Below are 26,713 nucleotides of genomic sequence, written 5' to 3' on the forward strand. Positions count from 1 at the left end.
CCAGCATTCACTCCACTGGAAAGACTGAAAATAGATTCTTTCTTTCTTTGTGGTACATAAAATTATGGCACACAGTTTTTCCCCCAATTCACTATAATTAAACAAGTACCACCCTTTAACTCATTTAAAATGTTGAGGCAGACTCATTGATGCAGCTTATTTTTTTTGTTTTAAATGATTTTAATATATTCTAGTAAGTTTAGGCCTTAACATGAGTTGTTATAATTTCAAATTTAATTTTAACCAGGTTTATTTCTCAAAAGAGGAAAAAAATATAAATTTTATTTGTTTTTAAATCACTTTTTTTATCCATCCTGCTGTGCTTTCGGTTACATAGATACAGGGTAAAAATTCCACATGATGTCCTATTGCTCCTCTTCCAGAATTACACACTAAGGACCTTGTCCCTCAGTTTGTGTATTGTAGAATGTAACTTTCAGAGGAAAGCAATGATCTCATTCTGTCGTCTCTCTCTCACCAGGTTAGGGATACTTGGAGATGAGCCAGTTCCTATAGCAGACTCTATTGTGGGGGCACTTGCCAAGCACATGGAGCTGAAGCTGCCCTTTGGTACGTAAGCCTGCTTTTATTTCACATTTGAACTGAGGTCTTGCCTACACACACTCAAGAAAATTAATCTGAATTAAGTACAGGTATGGATTTTAAAGTGGATTTGTTAAATCCTCTGTGTGGATGCTTCCAGGTCTGGCCTTCACTAGGATGTTAGGTTGATACCACTGTCTTGCTCATGGGTGTGAAAAGTCCACATCCCTGAGCGACATAGTTGAACTGACCTAACCCCTGGGGTAGACCGCATTAGGTGGATGGGAGAATTCTCCCATCGATTTAGCTCAGGGAGGTGGATTATATATGCCAGTGCTCAACAACCGATTGATTGCGATCGACTGGTTGATCCTAGAGGATCTCCCAGTCAATTGTGATCTCTGGTGGTGCAGTGTGGCTGCTGCTAAGTGGCACGCCACTTCCCGCAGCTCCCATTGGCTGGGAACAGCAAACCGCGGGCATTGGGAGCTGAGGGGCTCCGTGCCAGGTAACCAAAACAGCCAGGCCTGCTAGTGTCTTATCCTAACAGGCCAGGAGCCATAGTTTGCCAACCCCTGAAATATAGGGTCGGCTTATGAAAGGGTCATACAGTTTTTTGCTATTTTTACCTAACCGTCTGGGGATTGGCTTATAAACGAACGGGCTAATGAACGAGTATATACACAATCATCGATAACTTCTGCTCTGTGTTCTCATCTTCCCTGGAGAGCACAGATGAGCAGTAAGGAAACCAAAATCATCTTGATGACCGTCTTCTCCATGCTGCTGAGGTTGCGTGCTGGGAAGAAATGCTATGGGCTGCTACTCTGGCCTTTATTGTAATGGCTGGAGACACGTTTCCTTGTGATTATATGGCTCTCTCCTTCATGTAGGCCCTACTCAACAAAGACTTTAGCTGCCAATTTCATGATGGGATCCCCAAGACACCCTCGCTTGGCTGTTTGCTTAGATGTCTAAACTCATGAGGTACCCAATTTTAGCTGTAAAAGTCACCTAGGTGCCTAAGTTTCTGCTTCAGTGTATGTGCATACCTGAGGCAGCAGGGCATCTGAATTCCTATCTCACATCTAACCCCAGTGCAGTCCTCAAACCAGGTGGATATAGGCAGATGAAACACCTGTCTTGTCTGCTGAGTCTGATCCATTAGGTGCTCAGAGCACACCGAACTACATGGGACAGCCATAGGATGATGCACCCCCCACCTCCCCTTGTAACTTTTAGCCCAGTGGTACTCACCTGGGAGCCAGGTTCAGTTTCCTGCTTTCCTTCATGATGAGAAGGAACATGAAAAGTGGTATTCCACCTCAAGTGTGTGCTAACCACTAGACTATGGGCTTTTCTGATGTGGGGCTCTGTCGCCCCTGTGGAAGCTGTTCCACATGATATAAATAATCAAATACAGTTTAGACCAGAGAGTGAGAAGGCCCCAAGCACCACTTGGCACTTCCAGAATGAGAATGGCCAGATAACTGAGATGTGTGAACAGCTCTGTTCATCTCAGTGGAAGTTCTCATCTCCCCTTTTCTGCCTTCCTCTGTCCCATTTTCCCACCCCCCCAGCCCCACCCTGGTGTCAGTGCTTGTGAGCCTCTTTTATGTACCAAGCCATGCCCACTCGTAGCTCTTTATCCCAGTCCCAGCATTGTTTGGTACGAGCATGCCTGTTCTCAGTTCCCCACCCAGAGGGACAGTCCTCTGCAGATCCTGACTGACGTGGGAAGGGAGCAGAATCTGGGAAAAGGGCTCAGACTGCCCAGAGGGGAGATGACAGGGAAAGGGGTTTGGAACCCCCACAAGGGCAAGACACCCCAGATCCTGGCTCACATGCTGGAAGAGCACCCCTAGAAAATTCAAAGTCCTTCTATATTAGCTGTACTACTCAAGACATATTTCCCAAAAGTATAAAACCCCTTTCAACAGAGGCAGAGAGTAACAACATGCCCATTGATCATTCTCAGATTTCTGCCAGGCTTAGAGTTCAAATTCACAATGCATGGGTGCAGCTCAGGTTCAGTGGCCACAGTGCTTGCCTTTGAAGGCTCAAACCCTGTTTCAGCAAAGCTCTAATCTGATCATCCCATTTCAAATTTTTTCATTGCAGCTGTTTTCCTCACTTGACTCTGAATAACTTCAATATACATCCTCCATCTCAAGGGGCTGCATGTGCTAAATCCCATGTGACTGCCATCACTTTGGGGTGGATCACAGCCATAGTTTGAGCCCCAGGTGTGGGTTTAAAAAACAAACAAAACAGAAGAATTTTAGAATGATCCAAGTTTGGACCAGCTAACACTATTCAGCACTTCCATGAGGCACAGTAAATTTTCAGGCCATCTGAGTAAGTGTGTAGATTTTAAAGCACTTAAAGTAGGCCTAACACAGAGCAATGATGAACTGTAACTCCACTCTAATAGAAATTAGTGTTGTACTTAGTAAAATATGTATTCTATATATGCAGCTGATCCAAAGGTTTGTGCTGTGGAAAAAAAATAAAGCAGTGTAGGCCTGAACCTGCAAAGCACATAATGTGAGCAGTCCCATTTGAAGCAAACGGGATTGCACATGTTTTGAGATAAGCAAGTGCTGAAGTGCTTTGCAGCATCAGGACCAGAGAGCTCAGGATTGTGCAGGGTCAAGACTAATCACAGTATCCATTCTATAGATGGCTAAACAGACATGTGAAATAACCCAAGGTGGGAAAATTAATAATTCTGCCATATAAAAATGCATCTTCAGAAAAAGAACTACATTATAAAGTGGTTAGCTGTTCAAATGGCCATATTCGCTCAGAACCATGGTGGGTTAATTTTCTACTTTTCCAAGGGTTCTATGACTGGGGTTACGTAGCCAGGTACAATGTTCCTTTGTTACATGGCTTTTCAATTAATATTATGGGACAGATTCTGATCTCACTTGTGCTGATGTGAATAAGGAAAGTCTCCAATGAAGTCCAAGTAAGTTCAATAGGACCCATGCTCCAAATCTCTATATTACAGAACTGTTAGAATTATAACTTGGTTTATTTTATATGTGAAATGTTCGGGATCAGGCTCTTAGCACTGGCAGGTGACTGTTCAGGTTAATCAGAAATAAGAGAATAAATCAGAGCGCGTACATATTTGATTTGTAAGCTCTTGGGCTTGCAGCTAATCTTCTCGTGTCTACAGTGCCTAGCACAACTGAGCCCTGCATTACCATAACACAAATGATATATAATAATCTAGGTTTGTCTCTTTAGGTGCTGGAGAACGAGATATGATCATTATGAGAAATGAAATAGGTATCAGGCACCCATCTGGCCATTTGGAAGATAAATTCATCAATCTGGTTGTGTATGGTGATGATAAAGGATATTCTGCAATGGCTAAAACTGTAGGATACCCCACAGCTATTGCTGCTAGGATGGTTCTAGATGGTAAGTGCCTATTCATCCTATACTATGAATATACAATAACTATTTTAGGGAATTGCTTCACACCCTTTCTTTATGTTCTGCTACCTTTAGAAAATGTGGAATACACACATAGGGCTGCTCTACACTGACACTCTACAGCACTGCAACTTTCTCGCTCAGGGGTGTGAAAAGACACCCTCCTGAGCGCAGCAAGTTTCAGAGTTGTAAAGTGCTAGTGTAGGCAGTGCACCAGTGCTGCGCTTCTGGCACTGGTAGCTATGCCCCTCGTGGAGGTTTGTTTGTTTGTTTGTTTGTTTGTTTGTTTGTTTGTTTGTTTGTTTGTTTTGTTTGTTTGTTTGTTTGTTTGTTTGTTTGTTTGTTTGTTTGTAGTGCTGGGAGAGAGCTGCTAGTGTAGACTAGCCTATAGTTTATATTAAACCACCTTTTAGAAAGTCTTGAAGTGTTCCTATATCATCTTAAATTTGATTTTTTTTTTTTAATTTCTATTTTTGGGGGTGGATATGTTAGTGATTTTCTTAAATCACTTTGTCACTGATTTTGTTTTTTAAAATCTCAACTGTACTAAAGGCACGTTAATGATACTTATTAGTGACTAACATCTGCATAGAAGCTTTCATCCAAAGATCCCAAAGTGCTTTTCTGTCTTTAAATCTGATCTACAAAGTATGGGTTAAGAGTGAAAACTGCATGACCTATTTGGTTCCTTCCTAATCTTTATGCTGAATGGTCTTAGGGCCCACTGCTGAAACCCCAGAGTAACTCAGTACTAACTAAAATACAAGTCTAGCTGTGCAGACCAATTTCTGATTTGATTTTCAAGGATCCTGTTAAAGGAGAGATGGGATGGGGAGGGATGTTAGATCACTTTGAGGAATGGGAGCTACTCTTTCTCCATAACCAAAATCTTCCCTATAATCACAACCAAAAAGTCACTATCTTTGTGCTCCATCTATCACTGCTTTCCAGCGTGATCATGTGCTTTTCAGCGTGATCAGGCAGAGAGGGAGGGGAGCATTATTGTTGCATGATGCGCTGTCCTTGCTTCTCCTCTGACAACTACATTGTCCCCTCAAGACTGAGATCCTACTCGTTCTGTGGCTTACAAAGAGATTGCTGAACCACAAAGGACCAAATTCTATATTTACTCCCATCAGTAATCCTGTCAATCAATGGGGCTAGTTATGTGAGTAAAAGTTACTCAGCATGACTAAGGATTGTAGAGTCTGACCCAAGATATTCAGAGGCTTCAGCTCACTTGCAAAAACTTAACGATCCTTAAAAGATTTTGACTATTGTTACTAAATGACTGTTTTAGGCAGGGAAGAGAGGCCTTTGACATGGCAAACTTCTGTTGCATTCAGCAAAGAGAGATCCTGACTCACAACAGGCTAAAGGCAGACAAAGCTAGTTGCTCTCATCCGCACCCTCTGAATCATTTAACTTTTGAGGCCTGCATTAATGTTAACCCAGACTGTATATATACATAAGCATGTGCTTATTGATTGTAGCCTCTAAGCAATTCCTCACATTCAGATCTGTTCCTTTATTGGCTAACTGGAAATGAAGAAAAATTTTCGGAGTCTGATTTCACCTTGCTCTCTTTAGTTTGGTTTAAAAGGGAAGAAATTGTTACACACCTTACGCTCATGGCAAAAATTGAAAGTCTTCAACATATTTTGTTGGAGACATTTTGAAATGTGCAAAAAGTTCTGTTTTCAGAATCTCTTGATATAAAGATTGACTTTGCTTTCACCTCCAGGCAGCATCAATACCTTACCTAACAGGTCAATAAATCTTGATATACACTGCAACAGAAATTAGTCCACATTAGTCTAAATGTCATGTAATTTCCATTTTTTTTATCTTTCAGGTGAAATTGATGCCAAAGGCATGGTAATTCCATTGACAAAGAATATCTATGCACCAATACTTGAGCGCATTAGAGCAGAAGGCATTGTATGTAGTACCCAAGGCATTATCAGACAATAACTGACCACAAGAGATTGAGCTTGATTTTTTTTTGAGGATCTCAGTTTGGCTTACAGTTTTATGTACACAATTGTGGGCCCACTGCTGACTGTGCCTACAGACGGAAGCACAAATGATGCCCTTTATAAAATTATCTACCTGCCTTTATGTGGGCCTAATGAATATTTAGATGTATAAATGGTATCACTTTTCCCTTCAAAACTGAGGGGGCTGTTCAAGAAGCCAATTGGCTCTGCTCAGGATAAACAGGTCACATCATAAAGCGCCCAAAGCCTTTTGCCATCAACATACCTTACAATGCATTATTACACTGTATAATACGTTAATGATGTATTCGTAGTATACACTTTGCTAATAAAGAAGATATCTAAGGAGATTTTAAACACGGTGTATATCTTTAGAACATGAGAGCATGTTATTGGTAGAAGCATGGAACTCTATTGTAGGAAAAATCTCAGGGTTAGGTCCACAAAAGGATTTAGGGCCTTAACTGCCACTTTAGGTGCCTAAATCCAAAATTTAGATCCACCAATCCCCACACAGCTGTCACCTAACTCTGTATGTGCCAAAAATCCCTAGGCACAAAAATTGCTTTTGGTAAAGTTCCCATGGTGCCTAAAATTTGTCAGAGTATGCAAATAGCTGCCTTAGTCTAGGTGCTCCAGTGGCACTGGGGCTTAGGCATGAGCTAGGCGCCTTCCACCTGTTTCTGCTGCAGGGCCCAATATGATAGCTGTTCTCAGAAGCACATTCTCTCTGGCCTGATGAAGATTTATTTATACTTGGTGGAACAGTTTCAACAGGAGCAGAAGTGTGCACAAGGCTGGAGCCTGGGCCCCCAAATAATCAGCGAGGGCACAGAACTCCTCCAGCCCCAGGGCTGTGGTGGTGGGGAGAGTGAACTCCTCCAGGCCCTAGGGCTCCTGGGAGGAGAGCAAGCTCTTGCTGGAGCTGGGACAGGAGGAGGGAGAGAGGGAAAAGTGAGCTGGAGGGAGAGGAAAGAGGGAGCCAGAGCGGGGGGAGAGGGAGGGACGAGTGAGCTCCTGCTGGGGGAAGGGGAGGGGAGGCACAGAATGTTTTCTGCCCCCCCCCCCCCGTCAAAGTTAAATTTCTGCACACACCCCTGAACATGAGACGGACAGCAAACCATACCAGAATACCCCACAGCCCGGTGGTTAGACCACTCTCCTGGGAGTGGGGAGACCAAAGTTCAAGGCCCTACTCCTCTTCTAGCAGGAAGGGGAACTGAACCTGGGTCTCCTAAATCCTGAGTGAGTGTCTAATCATTGGCCTACAGGTTATAAGAGAGGAACAGCTCCTCCTCCTTGTTTGCTTGCTGCAAGAAAGGGCTTAGGTATCTAACTCTAGGGAAGGGATCATGCTTGTGAATTCTAAACAGAGAGGTGCCTGGAGTTAGCCACCTAACTCCCTTTGAGGGGTAGGGGTTGAGCTATACCCCTGCATCATCATTTCCCATTGGCTAGCTTACATGACTCCCCACTCAGCATGCTGACTTTTGTGGATTCCATTCTTAGGCACCTAACTCTCCCCATGCATTATATAGGGAGCCTGGGTACATAACTTAGCTATGGAAGTCACTAGGTAGCAGAGTGCCTAAATGTTAAGCACTGTGATGCTTAACATTTCAGTCCCCTTTGTGGACCTAGTATGTGCATATTAATATGACAGAAGTATCTCTGATTAATGCGTTCCAACCAGGAATTAATTTTAAACGTTCTCTTGGTCTCAGTTGTTGACAAATGTATACCAAAGTCAGTACCAGAAGCAGAACTTGCATTTTGCTACCAAGAAAATATTGATCATGTTGTAAAATAAATGAATAATATTTTTGTATATCTCAAGGTAATATAAAAGCAATTATAATTTCAGAAACTCTAGTTTGCTAGTGCATTAAATCTTGTGAAATCTTGAAATGGCAGTCTTGCAGGCTTTAAATATACAATGTGCATTTTCATACCTGCCAGATCTGTGGCTCTTGGAAATCAGAATAAATATACAAGTTAATAAGGAGTGCTTTTAAAAAAAACAACCCCCCCCATGTTTCTAGTTACTGAGTAGAAGCTTATACTTTGGATTAATAACTATAGCATGTATTGCATTTCCCCTCACCCCCAGTTAAAAGGAATGCAATGGCATAAAGAAGTACTCATGCTTGGAATTCACAAGGGTATTTGGGATGTAAATATAGTGCAGTTAAAATGTCATTTGGAGAAAAGCTCTTAAGTCTGTTTACTTTTGAATTACTCTTTCCACTTAACTTGGCCTGTCAGAATAATGTAATTACAAGTGTAAAAGAAATAGACTATATGGTGCGAAAGGCCTTAAGATATTATAGGCAGAGAAGTATAAATCCAGGATGTACTATTGTTTTTACACTGGTCTCTGTGTTCACCTTCCTCTCTGCCTCATCCTAGAACACATTGTGAACATTCACCCAATACATTAATCAGTTAGGACTTCCACAGAACAGCATCTGGCCTGTAAAGCTGTCCTTCCCTCTTGTAATACTGACCATTGATTCTGGAAGTCTGCCTGTTTTCCTTCTTGGTTCTTCCCCACTGCACCCTTCTCCCTAGTTTACTATGTGTCAGCCCTGACAGGCTGGGCTACAGAGGTAATTTTTGGTTTTGGAAGTGAGGCAGCTTGTCCAGTAGCAGGAATCAGCTGCAAGCATTGATGAAGTTCATGATTAGGGGTAAAAATAAATTTATTTTTACACGAGTTAGATGTTCTAGGTGCAGTATTTAATAAGATGCCACTTTGTAGTGGTTTGTTTAAATTTTTAAATATACCTTTGCGTGGAGTGAAACTTTTTTGCTTTTTAAATGTGGGAACTTCTGATGTTGGATTATTTTGTATACAACCTTGATTTCTGCATGTAGAATCGATAGATGTCCAGGACTTCTCTTGTGAAGTTTTATATACACAATAAACGTCTTTTGAAGCGGAGTTTATACTTTTTTGCATAAATCACAAAATATATCATGGTTGCGGCTGCAGAAATGAATGTCCATGAACAGTTTGGGGTGTCCAGAAGCTGTTGTCTAAACTAGACTCCAGAGTGAAATTCTGGCCCTGTTGAAGTCAATGGTACAACTCCCATTTGACTTTAGTGGAGCCAGGGTTTCCCGCAAAGGCTCTGATTCTGCAGCCTTCAGTGGGGTTCTGCATGGGTACAGGGGTCTGCCTGTATGCAGCAGTGGGTGAGATCAGGGCCCCTGTCAAGGTGCATAAATACTCAACCACACAAACATTAGAAACCCCGAAAATGCACAGTTAAAGTTGTACTTTCCACACCACACCCCCACAACTGTAACTGTACCTCTATAGAGCTGGCAATGTGGATTATAACCCCTCTCTCCTCAACACCACCTTCCATTTTCTACACCTCCCACCACCCCCTCATTTCCACCTCCAGATCTGCTGTCCTAGCTTCACACTTCTATGGACCCGAACTGCTCCTTGAGCTGAGGGAGTACTAGCATGAGTAGGTGGACAGCACTCTGGGTGATCAGCTGCCTTGTCCACATGCACAGGTTCTTCTGTTCTGACTATATTGGTACAGTTTAAAGTAGTACAACCCTTTCTTCCTGCACTGTGACTGCAGTTGTACTGGCATAGCTTACTTTTGTCAAGGAAGGGGAATAAGGTATACTTCTGTAATGCACCTTCAAACTGCCTCCATAGTAGGGCTTGGTCTAGTATAACTACTTTGTGTGTGTGTGTGTGTGTGTATATTTTTTGTTTTAAATACCAGTACAAAACCTGTGTAGAGCAACCCTTGCTGGGGGATAAGGTAATGGAATCTTACTGAGAGATTCCTTTGATTGGGGATTAGAGCATTTAAAACACAATTTCTTTAGTTTCCCTTTCTCCTTTAATTTTATTACTGCTACTCTTGACCTTGAGCTGACTGAGGGAGGACTATAGCAGTGTGATCTGCCTCAAGAACCCCTTAGCAAGGTAATCCAAGAGGCAGAGTTAAGATCAGGGAGTTTTGGTGTAGGGCACGTGACATGAACTGCATTTCTGAATTTTTTTTAATGGGAGTCTTCTAGGTAGATGAGTATTTTTCCTCATTCAGATAAAAGGTGTAAAACACTTATTGTAAGAAGTCTAGGCTGATGGACTTCTAGACTATTACTAAGGTGGCTTAATGAATGTAAATGAAATGGTGCCGTTATTACTGAGCATCACAAAAGTAATCCCAATGGCAATACATATATATTCCATCTAAATCATAGAAGATTAGGATTGGAAGAGATGGCAGGAGATCATCTTGTCCAATCCCCTGCTCAAAGCAGGACCAACACCAACTAAATCATCTCAAATAAGGCTTGGTCAAGCTGGGCCTTAAAAACCTCAAAGGATGGAGATTCCACCACCTGTCTAGGTAACCCATTCCAGTGCTTCACCACCCTCCTAGTGAAATAGTGTTTCCTAATATCCAACCTAGACCTTCCCCATTGCAACTTGAGATCATTGCTCCTTGTTCTGTCGTCTGCCACCACTGAGAACAGCTGAGCTCCATCCTCTTTGGAACTCCCATTCAGGTAGTTGAAGGCTGCTATCAAATCCCCCCCGCCCACTTACTCTTCTTTTCTGCAGACTAAATAAGCCCAGTTCCCTCAGCCTCTCCATGTCAGTCATGTGCTGCAGCCCCCTAATAATTTTTGTTGCCCTCTGCTGGACTCTCCAATTTGTCCACATTCCTTCTGTAGTGAGGGGCCCAAAACTGGATGCAATACTCCAGATGTGACCTCGCCAGTGCCAAATAGAGTGGAATAATCACGTCCCTTGCTCTGCTGGCAATGGTCCTACTAATAGAGCCCAATATGCCATTGGCCTTGGCAGCAAGGGCACACTGCTGACTCATATCCAGCTTCTCATCCACTGTAATCCCCAGGTTCTTTTCTGCAGAACTACTGCTTAGCCGGTTGGTCCCCAGCTTGTAGCAGTGCATGGTAGACGGGATAGTTCACAGAAACCCCCTTGGAGCTGCCACCCGATGTGCCAAGATTACCTCTGCTCCTGCTTTCCCTGCCAGCTCAGGACTGCAGAACCCTGTCTTACTGAGCCAGACACTTCCATCTGCTCCAACCAGGGCCGGCTCCAGGCACTAGCTTATCAAGCAGGTGTTTGGGGTGGCAACTCCGGAGCAGGGCAGCACTTTCAGATATTTGGCAGCGGGTCCCTCACTCCCGCTCGGAGCGAAGGACCTCCCGTTGAATTGCGGCAGATTGCGATTGTGGCTTTTTTTTTTTTTTTCCCCATCTGCTTGGGTTGGCAAAACCCCTGGAGCCGGCCCTGGCTCCAACACAGGCCCAGGGTCTGAATTACTTGCCCCACAGCTGCAAGTTTATCTGAAAGCAGCTCACAGAAGTGTTCCTGTCTTTAACACTCAGATGCCCAACTTCCAATGGGGGTCCAAACCCAAATAAATCCATTTTACCCTGTATAAAGTTTATATATGGTAAACGCATAAATTGTTTGCCCTCTATAACACTGTTAGAGATGCACAGTTGTTTGCTCCCCCAGGTATTAATACATACTCTGAGTTAATAAGTGAAAAGTGATTTTATTAAATACAGAAAGTGGGATTTAAGTGGTTCCAAGTAGTAACAAGACAAAATAAAGTAAATCACCAAGCAAAATAAAATAAAACATGCAAATCTATGTGTAATCAAACTGAATACAGACAATCTCACCCATAGAGGTGCTGCAGTAAGTTTTTTCCTCAGACTGGACACCTTCCAGGCCTGGGCACAATTCTTTGGCCTGGGCACAATTCTTTCCCCTGGTACACATCTTGTTCCACTTTAGGTGGTAGCTAGGGGATTCTTCATGATGGCTCTCTCTCCCTTTCTTCTGTTCCACCTCCTATATGTCTTTCGCATAAGGCGTGAATCCTTTGTCTTTCTGGGTTCCCACCCCTCCTCACTGGAAAAGCACCAGGTTAAAGATGGATTCCAGTTCAGGTGACATGATCACATGTCACTGTAAGACCCCAAGCCTTCATTCCTCTCAGCCTGACTCACAGGGAGACCTGCCTGCAAACAGCCATTCAGTCAATTGTCCTGGTTAATGGGAGTCATCAAGATTCCAAACCACCATTAATGGCCCACACTTTGCATAATTACAATAGGCCCTCAGCATTCTATTTCATATTTCTAGTTTCAGATACAAGAGTGATACATTTATACAAATAGGATGACCACACTCAGTAGATTATAAGCTTTGTAATGATACCGTACAAGATACCTTTTGCATCAAGCATATTCCAGTTACATTATAGTCATTAGTATATTTTTATAAAATCATATAGACTGTAATGTCACACATGGGATTCTTCCCTCCTAAGTGCAGGACTCTGCACTTGTTGAACCTCATCAGATTTCTTTTGGCCCAATTCGGCTAGGTAACTCTGGACCCTATCCCTACCCTCCAGCATATCTACCTCTCCCCCCAGCTTAGTGTCATCTGAGAATGGGCTGAGGGTGCAAGTCATTCCATCATCCAGATCATTGATAAAGATGTTGAACAAAACCAATCCCACCCAAACTCCTCTATTAAGGTTGCAAAGTGACACACTCAAACATTAGGAGCTGCCAGTGTTAAGTTGGCCTGCACACCCTTAATTTACCCCTCTTCCCCATACACTACATTTTGCTGCAGTCTTTAATTACATGATCTCACACTTTTCCCTCTGCACCTCTTAACCTCCTCACCCCTGTTTCCTTCCCATTCTGCAACTATCTACATCCTCCCAACATTATGACTCCACCCACACACTCCCCTGGCCACTGCTGCTCCCATCCACTTTCCTAGCTTCCTTTGTGTACCTATGAAAACTCCACCCCCTCCTCAGGGGCGGCAGGTTTGTATAATTTTTGGTGGTGCTCAGAACAGGTCCAAGTCCCTCTCCACAAACACGCCTGCCTTGTAAGCCAATATACAGTAACTCCTCACTTAAAGTCATCCCGCTTAATGTTGTTTTGTTGTTATGTTGCTGATCAATTACAGCAGTGGCTCTCAAACATTTTTTTCCGTGGACCACTTAAAAATTGCTGAAGGTCTTGGCAGACCACTTAATGATCTTTCCAAATGTTTGTACTGTTAGCTAACTATTGTAAAGCTCTTTGGATAGAAGTGCTATATATATAAAAAAACCCTTAATAACAATTAACTTTTTTTGTTCTACACATTAAAGCACACAACTTATTTTAATATCAGTAGTCTTAATCTTTCTAATGCGATGGAAGTGCCCTCTCTCCCCCAGCGCAGCAGCTCCCAAGCTGGGGCTGGGAAGAAGCAGGGTTCTCTCCCTCTCTCTCCCTCACTGAAGCAGCCCCTGAACTTGGCTGGAAAGGAGGGGAGTTTCTCCCCTGCGACAGCTGCCGCTGAACCGAAGCTGGGAAGGAAAGGGATCTCCCTCTAGCAGGCGCAGCCTGGGAGCCTCTTTCTCTGGCCGCCATAGCCCTGCATGTCCCAAATTTCCCCACCTGCTCTTCTCACACCACTGCCCCCTCCCACCTACTCCCTATTTCCCGCAAGGCCACCACCTCACCTTACATGTGCATCTTCTCCAGGGTCCAGGCACCTAATTAGTGGAGCCATACCTGCACGGCTCCACTAATTAGGTGGGTGGCCCTTCATTCTCTCATGTGCGGCCACCCAGCTGCACACCTTAGAAGAAACTATCTGCGGGCCACCTGAATGAGCTTGCGGACCACTGGTGGTTCACGGACCAGTTTGAGAACCTCTGAAATAGAGAATATGCTTGTTTAAAGTTGTGCTATGCTCCCTGATAGTGTTGTTTGGCAGCCACCTGCTTTGTCCACTGCTTGCAGAAAGAGCAGCCCATTGGCACGCTAGTGGTGGTGGCTTGGAACCATGGTGGGCCGACAGCCCCCCTATCAGCTCCCCTAAGTTCCCTGTGCAGCTGCTGCCCAGCAGGCTATCAATTGCTGGGCAGTTGAGGTGTCCCTCCCCGCCACTGCCCTGTGCTGCTCCTCCCCTCTGCCTTGGAGCTGCTCCCGTGAACCTCCTGCTTGCTGTGCAGGGGCAAAAGGGAGAAGAGGGATGCTGTTTTCAGGGTGTCCCCCTCCTCCGTTCCTGCCCCCCCCCATCTCCACAGAGCAGGGAGGGACACAACAGGGCTCAGAATGGAGGGAGCTTGCTGGAAGCAGCTGCTATCTCAGAGTCTCTCGCTCTCTCACAAACAGGGTGTGTGTCTCTGGCTCTCTCTGCCATGCTGTCTCCTGCCCACCCCATTCGTGCTGTCTTATAGATTGTGAGGCTTCATTAACAACAATGTGTTAACCCTTGAGAGTTCAGCCAAGTCCTAGTTCATCATTTAGCAGTAAGGCATTCCCTTGAAAATATCCCACCCTCTGACTTCACTACCTCAACCAAGCTTCACAGTCATCATTGCTGTGTATAGTATTAAATTGTTTGTTTAAAACTTATACTGTGTGTGTATATATATAGTCTTTTGTCTGGCAAAAAAAACCCCAAAAACAAAAAACCCTGGTACCTTAACCCTCTATTTACATCAATTCTTATGGGGAAATTGGATTTGCTTAACCTCATTTCACTTACAGTAGCCTTTTTCAGGAACTACAATGTTAAATGAGGACTTACTGTATATTTTTTTAAAATAATGTAAAAATGTGAAGACTTGGGCTGGTGATGAGGGGGTTTGGGCTGTAGGAGGGCTCTGGGCTAGGGCAGAGGTTGTGGTGTGGGGATGAGAGCTCTGGGGTGGGGTGGGGCTGGGGATGAGGAGGCTGGGGTGTGGGAGGGGCTCAGGGCTGGGGCAGAGGGGTGGAGTGCAGGAGGGTAAGGGCTCTGGCCAGGGGTGCAGGCTCTGGGGTGGGACAGGGCTGGGGATGAGGAGTTTGGGGTGCAGACAGGCTGCCCCTTGGCAAGGGCCAGTTAGGAGGATTCCCCCCAGGCCTCTCCCTGCAGGCAGCAGCGAGCTCCAGGGGAGCCCACCCCAGCCCTCCTGCACCCCACTTACCTCACACCACTATCACTGCACGTGCTCCTAGGGCCCCTCTCAAGTCCAGGAAGCCTGCCCACTGCCCCTCTGGTGGGTGCCGGAGGGGTGGCTGTCATAACATGTATGCCTCCTCCCCTGTGCTGCCCCTCACTGTAGCCTCACTGGGGGTCGGGGGTGGGGCTGCCCCTTGTCCAGCATGGGGCAGGAACAGGCAAGGGGTGGGAGGTCTTCTTCAGCCCCTGCAGGAACATGCCAGTGGATGCTTCAGAGCATTTAACAAGGCTGCTTAGCATGTGTGCATGTTCAGAGCTCACAGTGTGGCCAAATTTGGGTGAAGGTTTATGTGGCTGGCTAAAGACATAGCCATAACACCAGGATGATGTCCCTGCCAAATATCAAGCCCTTGCACCAAATCATGGACATGGTAGAGTTTCTTAAAATAAGTAAGAATGTCTTTGAACATCAGCAAAACAACCTTCCTTCTCACTCTCTGTCCTGCTCTCCCCGTCCCCCAACCATCTTATTCTCAGGAATGGTTGACCAGTTTTAGCAAAAATGTTCCAAACCCAGTTATCTCGAGGGAGCCACCTAGAATGAAAAATGGCTGCCCAGACAGGAAAGTTATAAGCAATGGAAACTAGGGTCTTATAAAGCCAAGGAACAGGCAGCTGTAACTAGAGGTGTCACTACCTGCACTATCCATAAGGTAGGCAACAGTTTAATCTTCAGAACCATTGCAATGGTTGAGAGCCCTAGCTGCTAGCAATTGTTACTGTGTCTTTAAACGCAGTTCAATTGATACATAAATGACAGCTGTAAAAGTTTTCCTTATACATGCAGTCACAGTAACAAATGCTGTAGTTTCAGGGGTTGGTCATGTTGCTGGTGACTATATGGTTATGTGGGAGTTCTTAGCAGGAAACCTGTTAAGCATAGCATGACATACACAGGTTTTAAAAAAAAATCCTTAAATTGACATTATGTTGAATTAGTTGGCGACCAGCCGGCTATACTTAACATCTTTTCCCCACTTGACCCAGTTTGCAAAGACAGGCTCTGTCTTTTGAGGCTGTAGCCTGGATTATAAGAAAAAAAATAATTAAAAGATGGCCTTCGTCTGAGAATTACGTGCAAGCTCTATTTGGGAACTGACACGCATTTATTCAAATCAATAATCCATCACAGGTTGAAGATTAGGGAAGAGTTCTTATGATTCTTAATTTTTTTCCATATCAAAACCAATATGTGTTGCTAAAGAGATTATCCTAAGGACTTATGTTTTAAATAACTTGTCAGGCATGCTAAGATGATGAATGTGATTGCAGACATTGGTGGAAAAAAGTCTTGGAACACCACTTGATTCCTTGGATTATTATTTTAAAATGGACAGTGTTTCTTTCAAACTGATTTCAAGGGTGAATTTTCAAAACAGGATTGTTCAATTTTGCTTTTAGTGTGAGTTAGAATTAAGAGCTACAGTGGAATATATTTGCCTATAAATCATTTTGTGTACTTGGATTATATATAACTATTTTTAAGTGGAAGAAGTGGGGTAAAAATATTACTAGAAGTTGCCAGGGGAAAAAAAGTATGACATTGTGTTGGGTTATGGTCCAGTTTTCCTAGTGGAAAAGCTGGAGCAGACACGCGCTAACGAGAGTTACTTGTGCTGTTGTGAATCATGCCGCGTGCTGATACTACGGTGAGGAGAGGAAATATAAAGTTAAGAGGAATGAGGTTTGGGAAAGAACCATAAAAATCAAAATTAACCTCACTGGCACTTGCATCCCGGGGGATTAAGAGAAGAAAAATTATTTTGTCTGTCTATGTTCTGTGTTGTTGGAACAGAAGAAAAGAGCCCTAAATTCCATAGCTGCCCTGTTTGAACTACTTATGCAAAGATTTCAAGCAGCTGAGTGCTTTGCAAGAGGTAGAATCCAATTGCCCAAGCCCCTTAGAGGAAGATGTCTTCTGGCAAAGGACTATCCTACTTCTTTAAAATAAGCCCAGCTGAGGATTGCAAAGATGCAATTTATAGAGTTTTACAATGTTATAAATTAATGTGTATTTTTGTGGGTGTGATCAGGTACAATATACATGGAACTCTCTCATTTTATCAAATGAAGAGAAAATATGCATAAACTACAGAGTATCTGTACAAATATACGTTAGATTTGTTTTTTTTTTTTAAGTTCTCTGCCATTCAACTTGGCTATGACCATATAAATAATACTGCTTCGTATTCACACACACAAAATGTAGCCCATTAAGCTGTATTTCCTACCTAACCTAGAATTAGCAATGTACAAATATGACAAATAACAGTGCAAGAGAACCAGAATAACCTTAGCAGCGAGCAGCCTGATTCACAAAGAGAGGTTCCTTTATTTCCAAGAGTTATTTGTGCAATTGGTTGACCCTTTGAATGAGGGAGGCAGGGGGCTTCATGACTATATAAGCAGATGAGGTCAAGTGGAAAATGGGATTTAACAGAATAAACACATTGGCACAATTTTAGAAGACAAATTATGCATTGTCTTGTTTTGACTGATTCAGGTCAGTCCACTCATACTTGAGATTTCATCTACATGTTACACAGCAAAATGAATGAGTTTGCCTAATTTTCTGGGGAAATCTATTCTATTTAGGACTTGTCTACGTGCTCAGTTATGCCCAGCAAGTCAGGGTGTAACTCTAACTTGCTGCGTTCTAGTTGGCCATATGGAACCCTGCTCCTGTGCACTCAGCGTTCTGTAGCATGCTTTGATGTACAACTATTTCAAAGTGAGTTCTTATAAAATGAGACTCCCCGTTGCTGGAGGACTAAGACAATGTTAAGGCCTCAGGACTGGAGGCAATAAATGAGAGAAGCTGAAGGCAAAATTTTATAAATGATTCCTGCGGCGAGGAACACTTTTAATTGTGTGGATGCTGAAAGCCAGGCCCCTTACCTTTGTCTACCTCTTCCCCCTGAGTTTCTGGGGGTGGAGGGGCCAACAGCCAGGATCTTGCGGGGAAGGTGTGGCAGCCGGGACCCAGGTGTGGGGTCAGCAGCCAGGACCCCAGGGGAGGGGGGCAGCAGTTGCAACTTGGCCATGGGGTCAGTAGTGGAGCCCCAGCTAAAAGCTTGGGGGGGGGGGCGTGTGCTGCAGCAAGCCCCACACCCCACGTTCCCACACCTATGAATGATTCCCGTGTGAAGTTACACAAACAAGCAATGTTGCATGTCTCAGTCCTAGCTTTCACGGCTCTGTATTCTGGAGCCCACAGATCCCCTTTAATGCCTATCTGTTGATAGGCATTACTCAGGTAAACACATAAGAATGTCCACACTGAGTCAGACCAATGGTCCATCTAGCCCAGTATCCCATCTTCTGGCAGTCGTGAATGGGAGGTGCTTCAGAGGGAATGAACAGAACAGGGCAAGTGAGTGAGCCATGCCCTATCGTACACTCCCTGCTTCTGGCCGTCAGAGGCTAGGGCCACCCAGAGCATGGGGTTCCATCCCTGACCAGCTTGACTAATAGCTATTGACGGACCTATCCTCCATGAACTTACCTTTTTTGGAACCCATTTATAGTTTCGACCTTCACAACATCTCCTGGCAACAAGTTCCACAGGTTGACTGTGTGTTGTGTTCCTTTTGTTTGTTTTAAACTTGCTGCCTATTAATTTTATTGGGTGATCCCTGGTTCTTGTGTTATGTGAAAGAGAAAATAATATTTCCTTGTTCACTTTCTTCACAGCAGTCATGATTTTACAGCTTGCTATCACAGTGTTTTCAAACCATGGCTCGTGACCCACTACGGTATGTAAGGCGCCAACCAGGATGTTAAAAGTCCCATTGGCAGTGCTGCCCAGCTAAGGCAGACTAGTACCTACCTTTTCCAACACTGCACTGTGCCCCAGAAGCAGCCAGCAGCAGTCTGGCTTCTAGGCCGGGGGGGGGGGGGGGCGCCCAGGACTCCACATGCTGATCCCGCCCCAAGCACTAGCTCCGCACCCCTATTAGCCAGGAACTGGCCAATGGGAACTGTTGGGGGGACGGTGATGTGGATGAGACTTGCATGCCTTTGCCTAGGAGCCAGACCTGCTGCTGGCTGCTTCTGGGATGCAATGCAGTCCATGGTGCACCCGGGCTGCACCGCTGACCAGGAGTTCCTGGAGGTAAATCTGTATCCCAACCCTGCACCCCAATCCCCTGCTCTAGCCCTGAGCCCACCCACACCCAGAACCCCTTCCTGCACCCCAAACCCCTCATCCCTGGCCCCACCCCAGATCTGGTACCCCCAGCCCAGAGCCCTGACCCCTTCCCACTCCCCAACTCCCTGCCCCAGCCCAGAGCCTCCTCCCATACTCTGAACTCCTCATTCCCAACCTTGCCCCACAGCCCTCACCCCTGCACCCCAACCCTCTGCCCCAGCCCTGAGCCCTTCTCACTCCCCAAACCCTTCATCCCCAGCTCCGTTGGGTTGTGAGCATCAACAATTTTCTTCAACTGGGTCCCCAGGAAAAAAGTTTGAAACCTGCTGATCTATCATATTGCCCTCTTAGTTGTCTCTTTTCAAAGCTGAAAAGTCTCAACCTTTCATATGGAAGCTGTTCCATACCCCTAATCATTTTTGTTGTCCTTCTCTGTACCTTTTCCAATTCTAATATAGCTTTTTTGAGATGAAGTGACCAGAACTGCATGCTGTATTCAGGGTGTGGGCATACCTTGGATTTATATAGGTCATTATGATATTGTCTATCTTATTATTAATCCCTTTCCTAATGTTAGTTTTCACAAATGTTGCTTCATAGTGAATGGCTGTTTTCAGAGTCCTATCTACAATGACTCCAAGAGCTCTTTCTTGAGTGGTAACAACTAATTTAGATCCCAACATTTTGTATGTAGAGTTGGGATGTTTTCTATTGTGCATTATTTTGCATTTATCAACACTGAATTTCAAGTTCTATTTTGTTGTCCAGTCACCCAGTTTTATGAGAGCCCTTTGTAACTCATGACAATCTGCCTTACACTTAACTATCTTGAGTAATTTTTTATCATCTACCAATTTTGCTACCCTCATTGTTTACTCCTTTTTCTAGTTCATTTATGACCGTACTGAACAGCAGTGGTCCTAGTACAGATCCCTGGGGGCATCACTATTTACCTCTCTCCGTTCTGAATACTGACCATTTATTCCTACCCATTGTTTTCTGTCTTTTAACCAGTTACTGATCCATGAGAGGACCTCTTATCCTATGACAGCTTACTTTGCTTAAGAGCCTTTGGTGAGAGACCTTGTCAAAGGCTTTTTGAAAGTCTAAGTACACTATATACACTGGATCACCCTTCTCCATGGTTATTGTTCCCCTCAAATAATTGTAATAGATTGGTATAGGGTTGCCAACTGTCTAATCACACAAACCCAAACACTCTTGCCCTGGCCCCTGCCCTGCCCCTTCCCTGACATCCTGCCTATGCTCCACCCCTTCTCTGAGGCCCTGCCCCACTTACTCCTTCCGCCCTCCCTCCATCACTCCCCCAGCCTCACTCACTTTCACTGGGCTGGGGCAGGGGGTTGGGCTGCCGGCTCTGGAGTGTGGGAGGGGGCTCTGGGCTGAACCTGGGGTAGGAGATTGGGATGCAGGACGGAATGCGGGGTGCAAGATCTGGGAGAGAGTTTGGGTGCTGGAGGGGACTCAGGGATGGGGGAGGGGGTTTGGGTGCAAGGTGTGGGTTCCGAGAGGGGGCTTAAGGATGGAGCAGGGAATTGGGGTGTGGTTGCAGAAGGGGGTTCAGGGTGAGGGCTCTGGGAGGGAGTTTGGATGCAGAAGGGGGCTCAGGGCTGGGGCAGGGAGTTGGGGTGCAGGACAGGGGTGAAGGATGTGGGCCCCAGCCAGGCAGCACTTACCTTGGGCGGCTCCTGGTTGGTGGTGCAGCGGGGCTAAAGCAGGTCCTCTCCCATCTCTGTGGCCCCTGTGGGGGGGGGGCGGGCGGGGGGTCTGTGTGCTGGCCCTGTCTGCAGGCATCCCCAGAGCTCCTATTGGCCGCAGTTCCTGGCCAATGGGAACTGTGGAGTTGGCGCTCAGGGCATGGGCAACACACGGAGCCCCCTGCCCCCTCCAGGGGCTGCAGGGATATGCCATCCGCTTCTGGGAATGACGTGGGGCCAGGGCCTTAGCCCCGCTGCACCTACTGACTTTTAGTGGCCTAAAATCCCCCCATTTGCTGTCAGTAGCCTCCGGGAAATAGAGCCTGATTCTGGGAGGCTCCCGGTGAAACAGGGAGATCTGGCAACCCTAGACTGGTGAGGCACGAGTTCCCTTTACAAAAGCTGCGTGGACTATTCCCCAACATAGTGTGTTCATCTGTGTGTCTGATAATTCTGTTCTTTACTATAGTTTCAGCCGATTTGCCTGGTACTGAAGTTAGGCTGACTGGCCTGTAATTGCCAGGATCACCCTGCAGCCTTTTGTAAAAATTGATGCCACATTGGCTATTTTCCAGTCATCTGGTACAGAAGCTGATTTAAGTAATAGGTTACATACCACACATAGTAGTTCTGCAATTTCATATTTGAGTTCCTTCAGAAATCTTTGGTGAATACCATCTGGTCCTGGTGACTTATTACATTTAGTTTATCAATTTGTTCCAAAACCTCCTCTAATGACACCTCAACCTGGGGCAGTTCCTTAGATTTGTCACCTAAAAGAATGGCTCAGGCTTGGGAATCTCCGTCACATCCTCTGCAGTGAAAACCAATGCAAAGAATTCATTTAGCTTCTTCACAATGGCCTTATCTTCCTTTGAGTGCTCCTTTAGCACGTCATTTGTCCTGTGGTCCCACTGATTGGCAGGCTTCCTGCTTCTGATGTACTTAAAAACTAACACCAACATTTTTTTTTAAAGTCTTTTGCTAGTTGCGCTTCAAATCCTTTTTTGACCTGCCTAATTATACTTTTACACTTGCCTTGCTAGAGGTTATGCTCCTTTCTATTTTCCTCAAGTGTACAAAAGCTTCAAGCCCGAGTAGGTCGATCTTCTTCTGCTTCTAAAATCCATTCCCCTCTCATTGCCACAGCATTTCTCTCCAGCCTCATATCAGATCCCAATATGCCTCCTAAAAATCTAAAACTAACTGTGCCAAAGTAAACTGGTTATTGTTACACAAGCCTCAGGAGAGCTCAGTCACAACAGGATGGGGCAAAACCAACCTGGAGGAGGCAGGCCAGAACTTAGCACTCATGAGTTTCACATAGGAAGTTTTTCTAACATGGCCTTGAGCCAGTAATATTGTTTTTGATAAGTAAAATGTCTTCAGTATTGATGATGCACAGTGTTTACTGTGCTAGGCATAGACTGGAATATTTATATTTATTTTTTCAATGCCTTAGGTAAAAACAATTAAAACAATGCCAAGTACAGATGTTATTCTCATAAAAACTTCTCATTTCAAAACAACTCAATTTATATTTCCCACAAAAAGTTAAAATTCCATGCATATATATGAAGGTTAATCACTGAAGATGCACAATAGTATATCAGGAGACTTTGTTAAAATAAAAACAGATACTGAACTACATCATTATAACAATGCAATTACACAGAACTAGAAAACTGACTCTGTAGTAAAATATAAAAATCTACAATTATAAATATAAATTTGGTCCATGGAATCACTATAGAAGTATTTACAGTAAGTATCATGTTACAAGTCTAAGTATCTACTGCAGTCTTAAAATGTTGAATATTATAAAGAACAGTATTTTATTTACATGCTACTATATTAAAAGTTATATGGATTGCTATAAATACAGCAAGTAAATTGGATACTAAAAACATGACATTTTTATTTGTAGTTGAGAACCCCCCTATCATCTATAAATATGATAAATTTTGTTAGAAGTAAAGCCAGACAAATTGAAAACTAATACTGAAAAACATACCACAATTTCATTTTTAGAAACACTGTAAAATTCAATCAAGTTAGTACAGACGTAACAAATGTATTACAAGAAATCTTTCAAAAAAAGGCACACATTGTTAATGATGTGAGTTCGGAAGTAAAATATGCCACAAAAATAACTGTTGTTTGTTTGAACAGGAGAAGGGAACAGATCATATAATAACTGGACAGATATCTCCCTACATAATTTAAAAATGAAAACAACAATGCTAAATTCCAGGGATGACTGGTGTGTGTGTGTGTGTGTGTGTTAAACTAAAGATTCTAAGCTTTCAGCTGCATTTCCATCAGGTAAAGCTGTGCCATTACTGTCCATGGATGCAGAAGGGTTTTCTTCTTGCCTCGTGCTAACCAGACTTAGGATAGCTTTGTACAGAAACTGGTACTGCTCCTACAGAAGAAAAGAAGATATGTTCAATGTGGTGCTCTAAATAATAATGTTTGATTATTTTGAAATACTTTTACACAAAAAAGTAATTTAGCAACTGATGAAGAGTCAATCTAGTGCTATACAGCCCCGCTGCAGTCTACTGTGTGTAACTCATTAACTGATGTGTTAATTCTGTGACAAATAGCCCCCTATCTGCATACAGTATGTAACTCAGTATCAATGACTATTGTGCGGGTGCTCCAGGGCAGAATATTTGCTTGTGCGTTTTTTTTAATATAGGGGGTGAAATCCTGGTTTCACTGAAGTCAATGGTAAAGCTCCTATTGACTTCAACTGGGCCAGGATTTCATCCATAATGTGAAATGTTCCTGTATCTCTGTAGTAGTGGCACTAAACCTACTCTAGGTTTCCATTGGTGTAACTGACAACAGAATTCAGCACACAATTGTCATCTTTGCAGTGAATCTGTATCTGTTCCTACATGGACTTCACTGGAGATTTCTAATTTAATACTGTTATCATAGAATATCAGGGTTGGAAGGGACCTCAACAGATCCTCTAGTCTATCCCCTTGCTCAAAGCAGGACCAATACCCAGACAGATTTTTTTTTAACCCCAGTTCCCTAAATGGCCCCCTCAAGGATTGAACTCACAACCCTGGGTTTAGCAGACCAATGCTCAAACTAGTGAACTATTCCTCTCCATTAAAATATATGGAGATATACCTATCACATAGAACTGGAAGGGATGCTGAAAAGTTCTCAAATCCAGCCCCCTGCCTTCACTAGGAGTACCAAGTACTGATTTTACCCCAAATCCCTAAGTGGCCCACTCAAGGATTTAACTCACAACCCTGGGTTTAGGAGACCACTGCTCAAACCACTGAGGTATCCCTGCCCTCTTTCCAAAAGCACAGTGAAATTCATCTTAAGTGATCACTCATGATCATGAGAGATCAGGGTCTCAGTGGCAGTAGTAGTACACTTTTACTAAAAATTGATCCTAACCATACCAGAAACATTCGGGTGATCACTCAAGGGCAGGAGCATCGCCAGCTTTTTTGCCACCCTAGGTGGCAGAAGGTCCCGCCCCCGACAGAGGTGGCAGAAGGTCCCGCCCCTGAAATGCCGCCGCCGACCGGGGCAGCCGAAGATCCGGCCGCCGCGGTTGCTGCCACCCAAATGTTAGTGCCCTAGGCGACTGCCTAGGTCGCCTAATGGATTGCGCTGGCCCTGCTCAAGGGTCTACTTGAAATGTTTGGAAGTGTGCATGTATTCCTTGGTGAAATCAAACCATAATTTGCAGATTATAGTGCAAGTTTTGTAATGGTATAGGAAGTGCTTCACTTTCTGATAGACAATTATTAAATAATATTCTATCAAGTAGGCTTAATATATTTAGTTCTTCATATGAACACTTTATTTTGGACACAGTTTTGCTTTAACCAATGAAGAGATTCACACTGAAAAATGTGGTTTTGCTGCTCTAACTCAAATTTTGCCAAAGATGATACATATATTGAAAAAATATACACATTTGGCTTATTTACTTACAATGTCTGTGAAGACTCCTGGCCTCATCAAATTTATCATCTTAGCTACCTGATAAACATCCATGGAACTTTCATTTTCCAGCTGATGCATGAGTGTTGTTAGTGCACAGAAAGTACCTGCTGTCACTCCTCCATGCCTTTTGAAAGTTAAAAACACACAAAAGAAATATTTGTATGAACTGGGTCATATTCCCACAGCTGGAGAAGATGCAGAGGCCCTCTTAGTGCATGGGGTGACACTAGAGTGACCAGATGTCCTGATTTTATAAGGACAGTCCTGATATTTGGGGCTTCTTTTTTATATGGGCTGCTATTATTCCCCACCTCGTCCCCATTTTTCATACTTGCTATCTGGTCACTCAATGTGACATTCTGTGCTGCACCTCTAGGAGATACAGCACATAGGGAGGGTGGCCACTATAGTGGCTTTATGCTGCTTTTGCACCCTTCTGATTCTTGGCTGCTTCAAGGCTATCACTGTAATTTAGACACCCCTGTGGCCTGTCTTATGGCAGCCTTCATGGACTTCCTTGAATCTCTGCAGCACTGTCACAACACAGCCCAAAGGCAAGCCCTTCTTGCTCCCATGCCTTTCCTGCCAGACCCCCTACCCCAGGGCTTGAGAAGGTCCTCAGGAAGCAGCTTTATAGCTGTCTACAGTGCCTGCACTGAGAGAATCCTTCCACAGCTAGAACCAGGGCTTTTTAGGGCTCCTTTATACTGCTCTAGCACTTTTTCCCATGGTAAGGGGGCCAGAGCAGGGGTGAGGATCTCACCCACAGTGATTTCTAAAGACCAGTGTCTAAATTGTGTTCTTACTACTCGCTATACTAAAAGAAAGACACAAAAATATTTAATCTCCATTGAATGGAAACTGGTTAATCTTTCAGATTATCAAAAAACAAAGACCCAAAAAGAGAACATTCTTGATGCTGAGTCAAGTGTTTCTCTTGCTGACACAGCTAAAATAACAGGATGGTTCTGCTGCTTTTATTATTTGCGTTCTCTATATGCTTTAAGCCTAATTTCAATGGATCAGGCTCTTTATGAGAAATTAGCATGAGTGTGGTGGGAAAATGCCCATGTATGTAGTACCCAAAGCAAAGCGAACATTATAATGCTTACTCATCATGCACTATCATGGGTCCATCTCTGTTGGAACTTTCTTCTTTTATGATACTTATAAGTTCAAATGTTTTACTAATAGGGCTATCAGGATTTGGCCATTTTGGACACTGAAAATGCCTCACTTCGAGCACATAGTCATCCTAAAAGGAAAATGTCATGATTAATGCTTTTGCATAAATCTAGCTCCTCAAAGAATAGACTGCCCTTGTTTGGTGTCTTGTGGAGAGTTGTGTACACTGTCAATGCCTAACACACACAAAATAATTTCTACAATTTTCTTTTTTTTCTCTATTACAACAGGAAATTGGAGTTTCTTATGAGCTAACAGATGCTCCACAAATAACCTAGCAAAAATGTTTTTTCAAGACCAACATATCAAGCCTTAAATTAAACCCTAAGAACTGAGTCTTGCAAGGTAGTGACTTCTAGCTCTACCAAAACACTTATGTACATGCTCAAAATTAAGCATGTGAGTAGGGTGAAGTCAATGGATTAGGCGAGGGTGCTCAGTAACTTTCAGAACTAATCCCTTAAATTCCTGGGGTTAATTTGGTAATACGACCACATTTAACCTAGAATTTCTATGATGTTTCTATGAAAATTAATAAGGCATTTGTATGATTAAAACAACAAGGCATTTTTGGTGTCTCTGTATGTGTAGTTATTGTGTTCTTGCAGCTATAGCGTTCCATTCA

The 26,713-nt window shown here is 43.9% G+C and overlaps 3 protein-coding genes across 9 annotated transcripts in view; 2 read left to right on the forward strand and 1 right to left on the reverse strand.

Moving 5' to 3' along the window:
• Window positions 1-6,350, forward strand: part of AASS (aminoadipate-semialdehyde synthase) — a 52,216-nt gene extending 45,866 nt beyond the window's left edge. For both annotated transcript variants that reach the window (XM_050936111.1, XM_050936112.1), the window contains 3 exons: window positions 482-570; window positions 3,802-3,978; window positions 5,849-6,350. In XM_050936111.1, coding sequence (XP_050792068.1) covers window positions 482-570; window positions 3,802-3,978; window positions 5,849-5,967 — 385 coding nt within the window. In that variant the 3' untranslated portion in view covers window positions 5,968-6,350. The remainder of the gene's footprint in view (window positions 1-481; window positions 571-3,801; window positions 3,979-5,848) is intronic.
• Window positions 1-26,713, forward strand: part of LOC127042848 (uncharacterized) — a 394,053-nt gene that overhangs the window by 52,903 nt on the left and 314,437 nt on the right. The window lies entirely within an intron of this gene.
• Window positions 22,347-26,713, reverse strand: part of PTPRZ1 (protein tyrosine phosphatase receptor type Z1) — a 199,419-nt gene continuing 195,052 nt past the window's right edge. For all 6 annotated transcript variants that reach the window (XM_050935994.1, XM_050935993.1, XM_050935992.1 and 3 more), the window contains 3 exons: window positions 26,016-26,158; window positions 24,892-25,027; window positions 22,347-23,338 (listed from right to left, as the gene is read on the reverse strand). In XM_050935994.1, coding sequence (XP_050791951.1) covers window positions 23,198-23,338; window positions 24,892-25,027; window positions 26,016-26,158 — 420 coding nt within the window. In that variant the 3' untranslated portion in view covers window positions 22,347-23,197. The remainder of the gene's footprint in view (window positions 23,339-24,891; window positions 25,028-26,015; window positions 26,159-26,713) is intronic.

Source organism: Gopherus flavomarginatus, chromosome 1 (assembly GCF_025201925.1).
Source record: "Gopherus flavomarginatus isolate rGopFla2 chromosome 1, rGopFla2.mat.asm, whole genome shotgun sequence".
NCBI classification, from domain to species: Eukaryota; Metazoa; Chordata; order Testudines; family Testudinidae; genus Gopherus; species Gopherus flavomarginatus.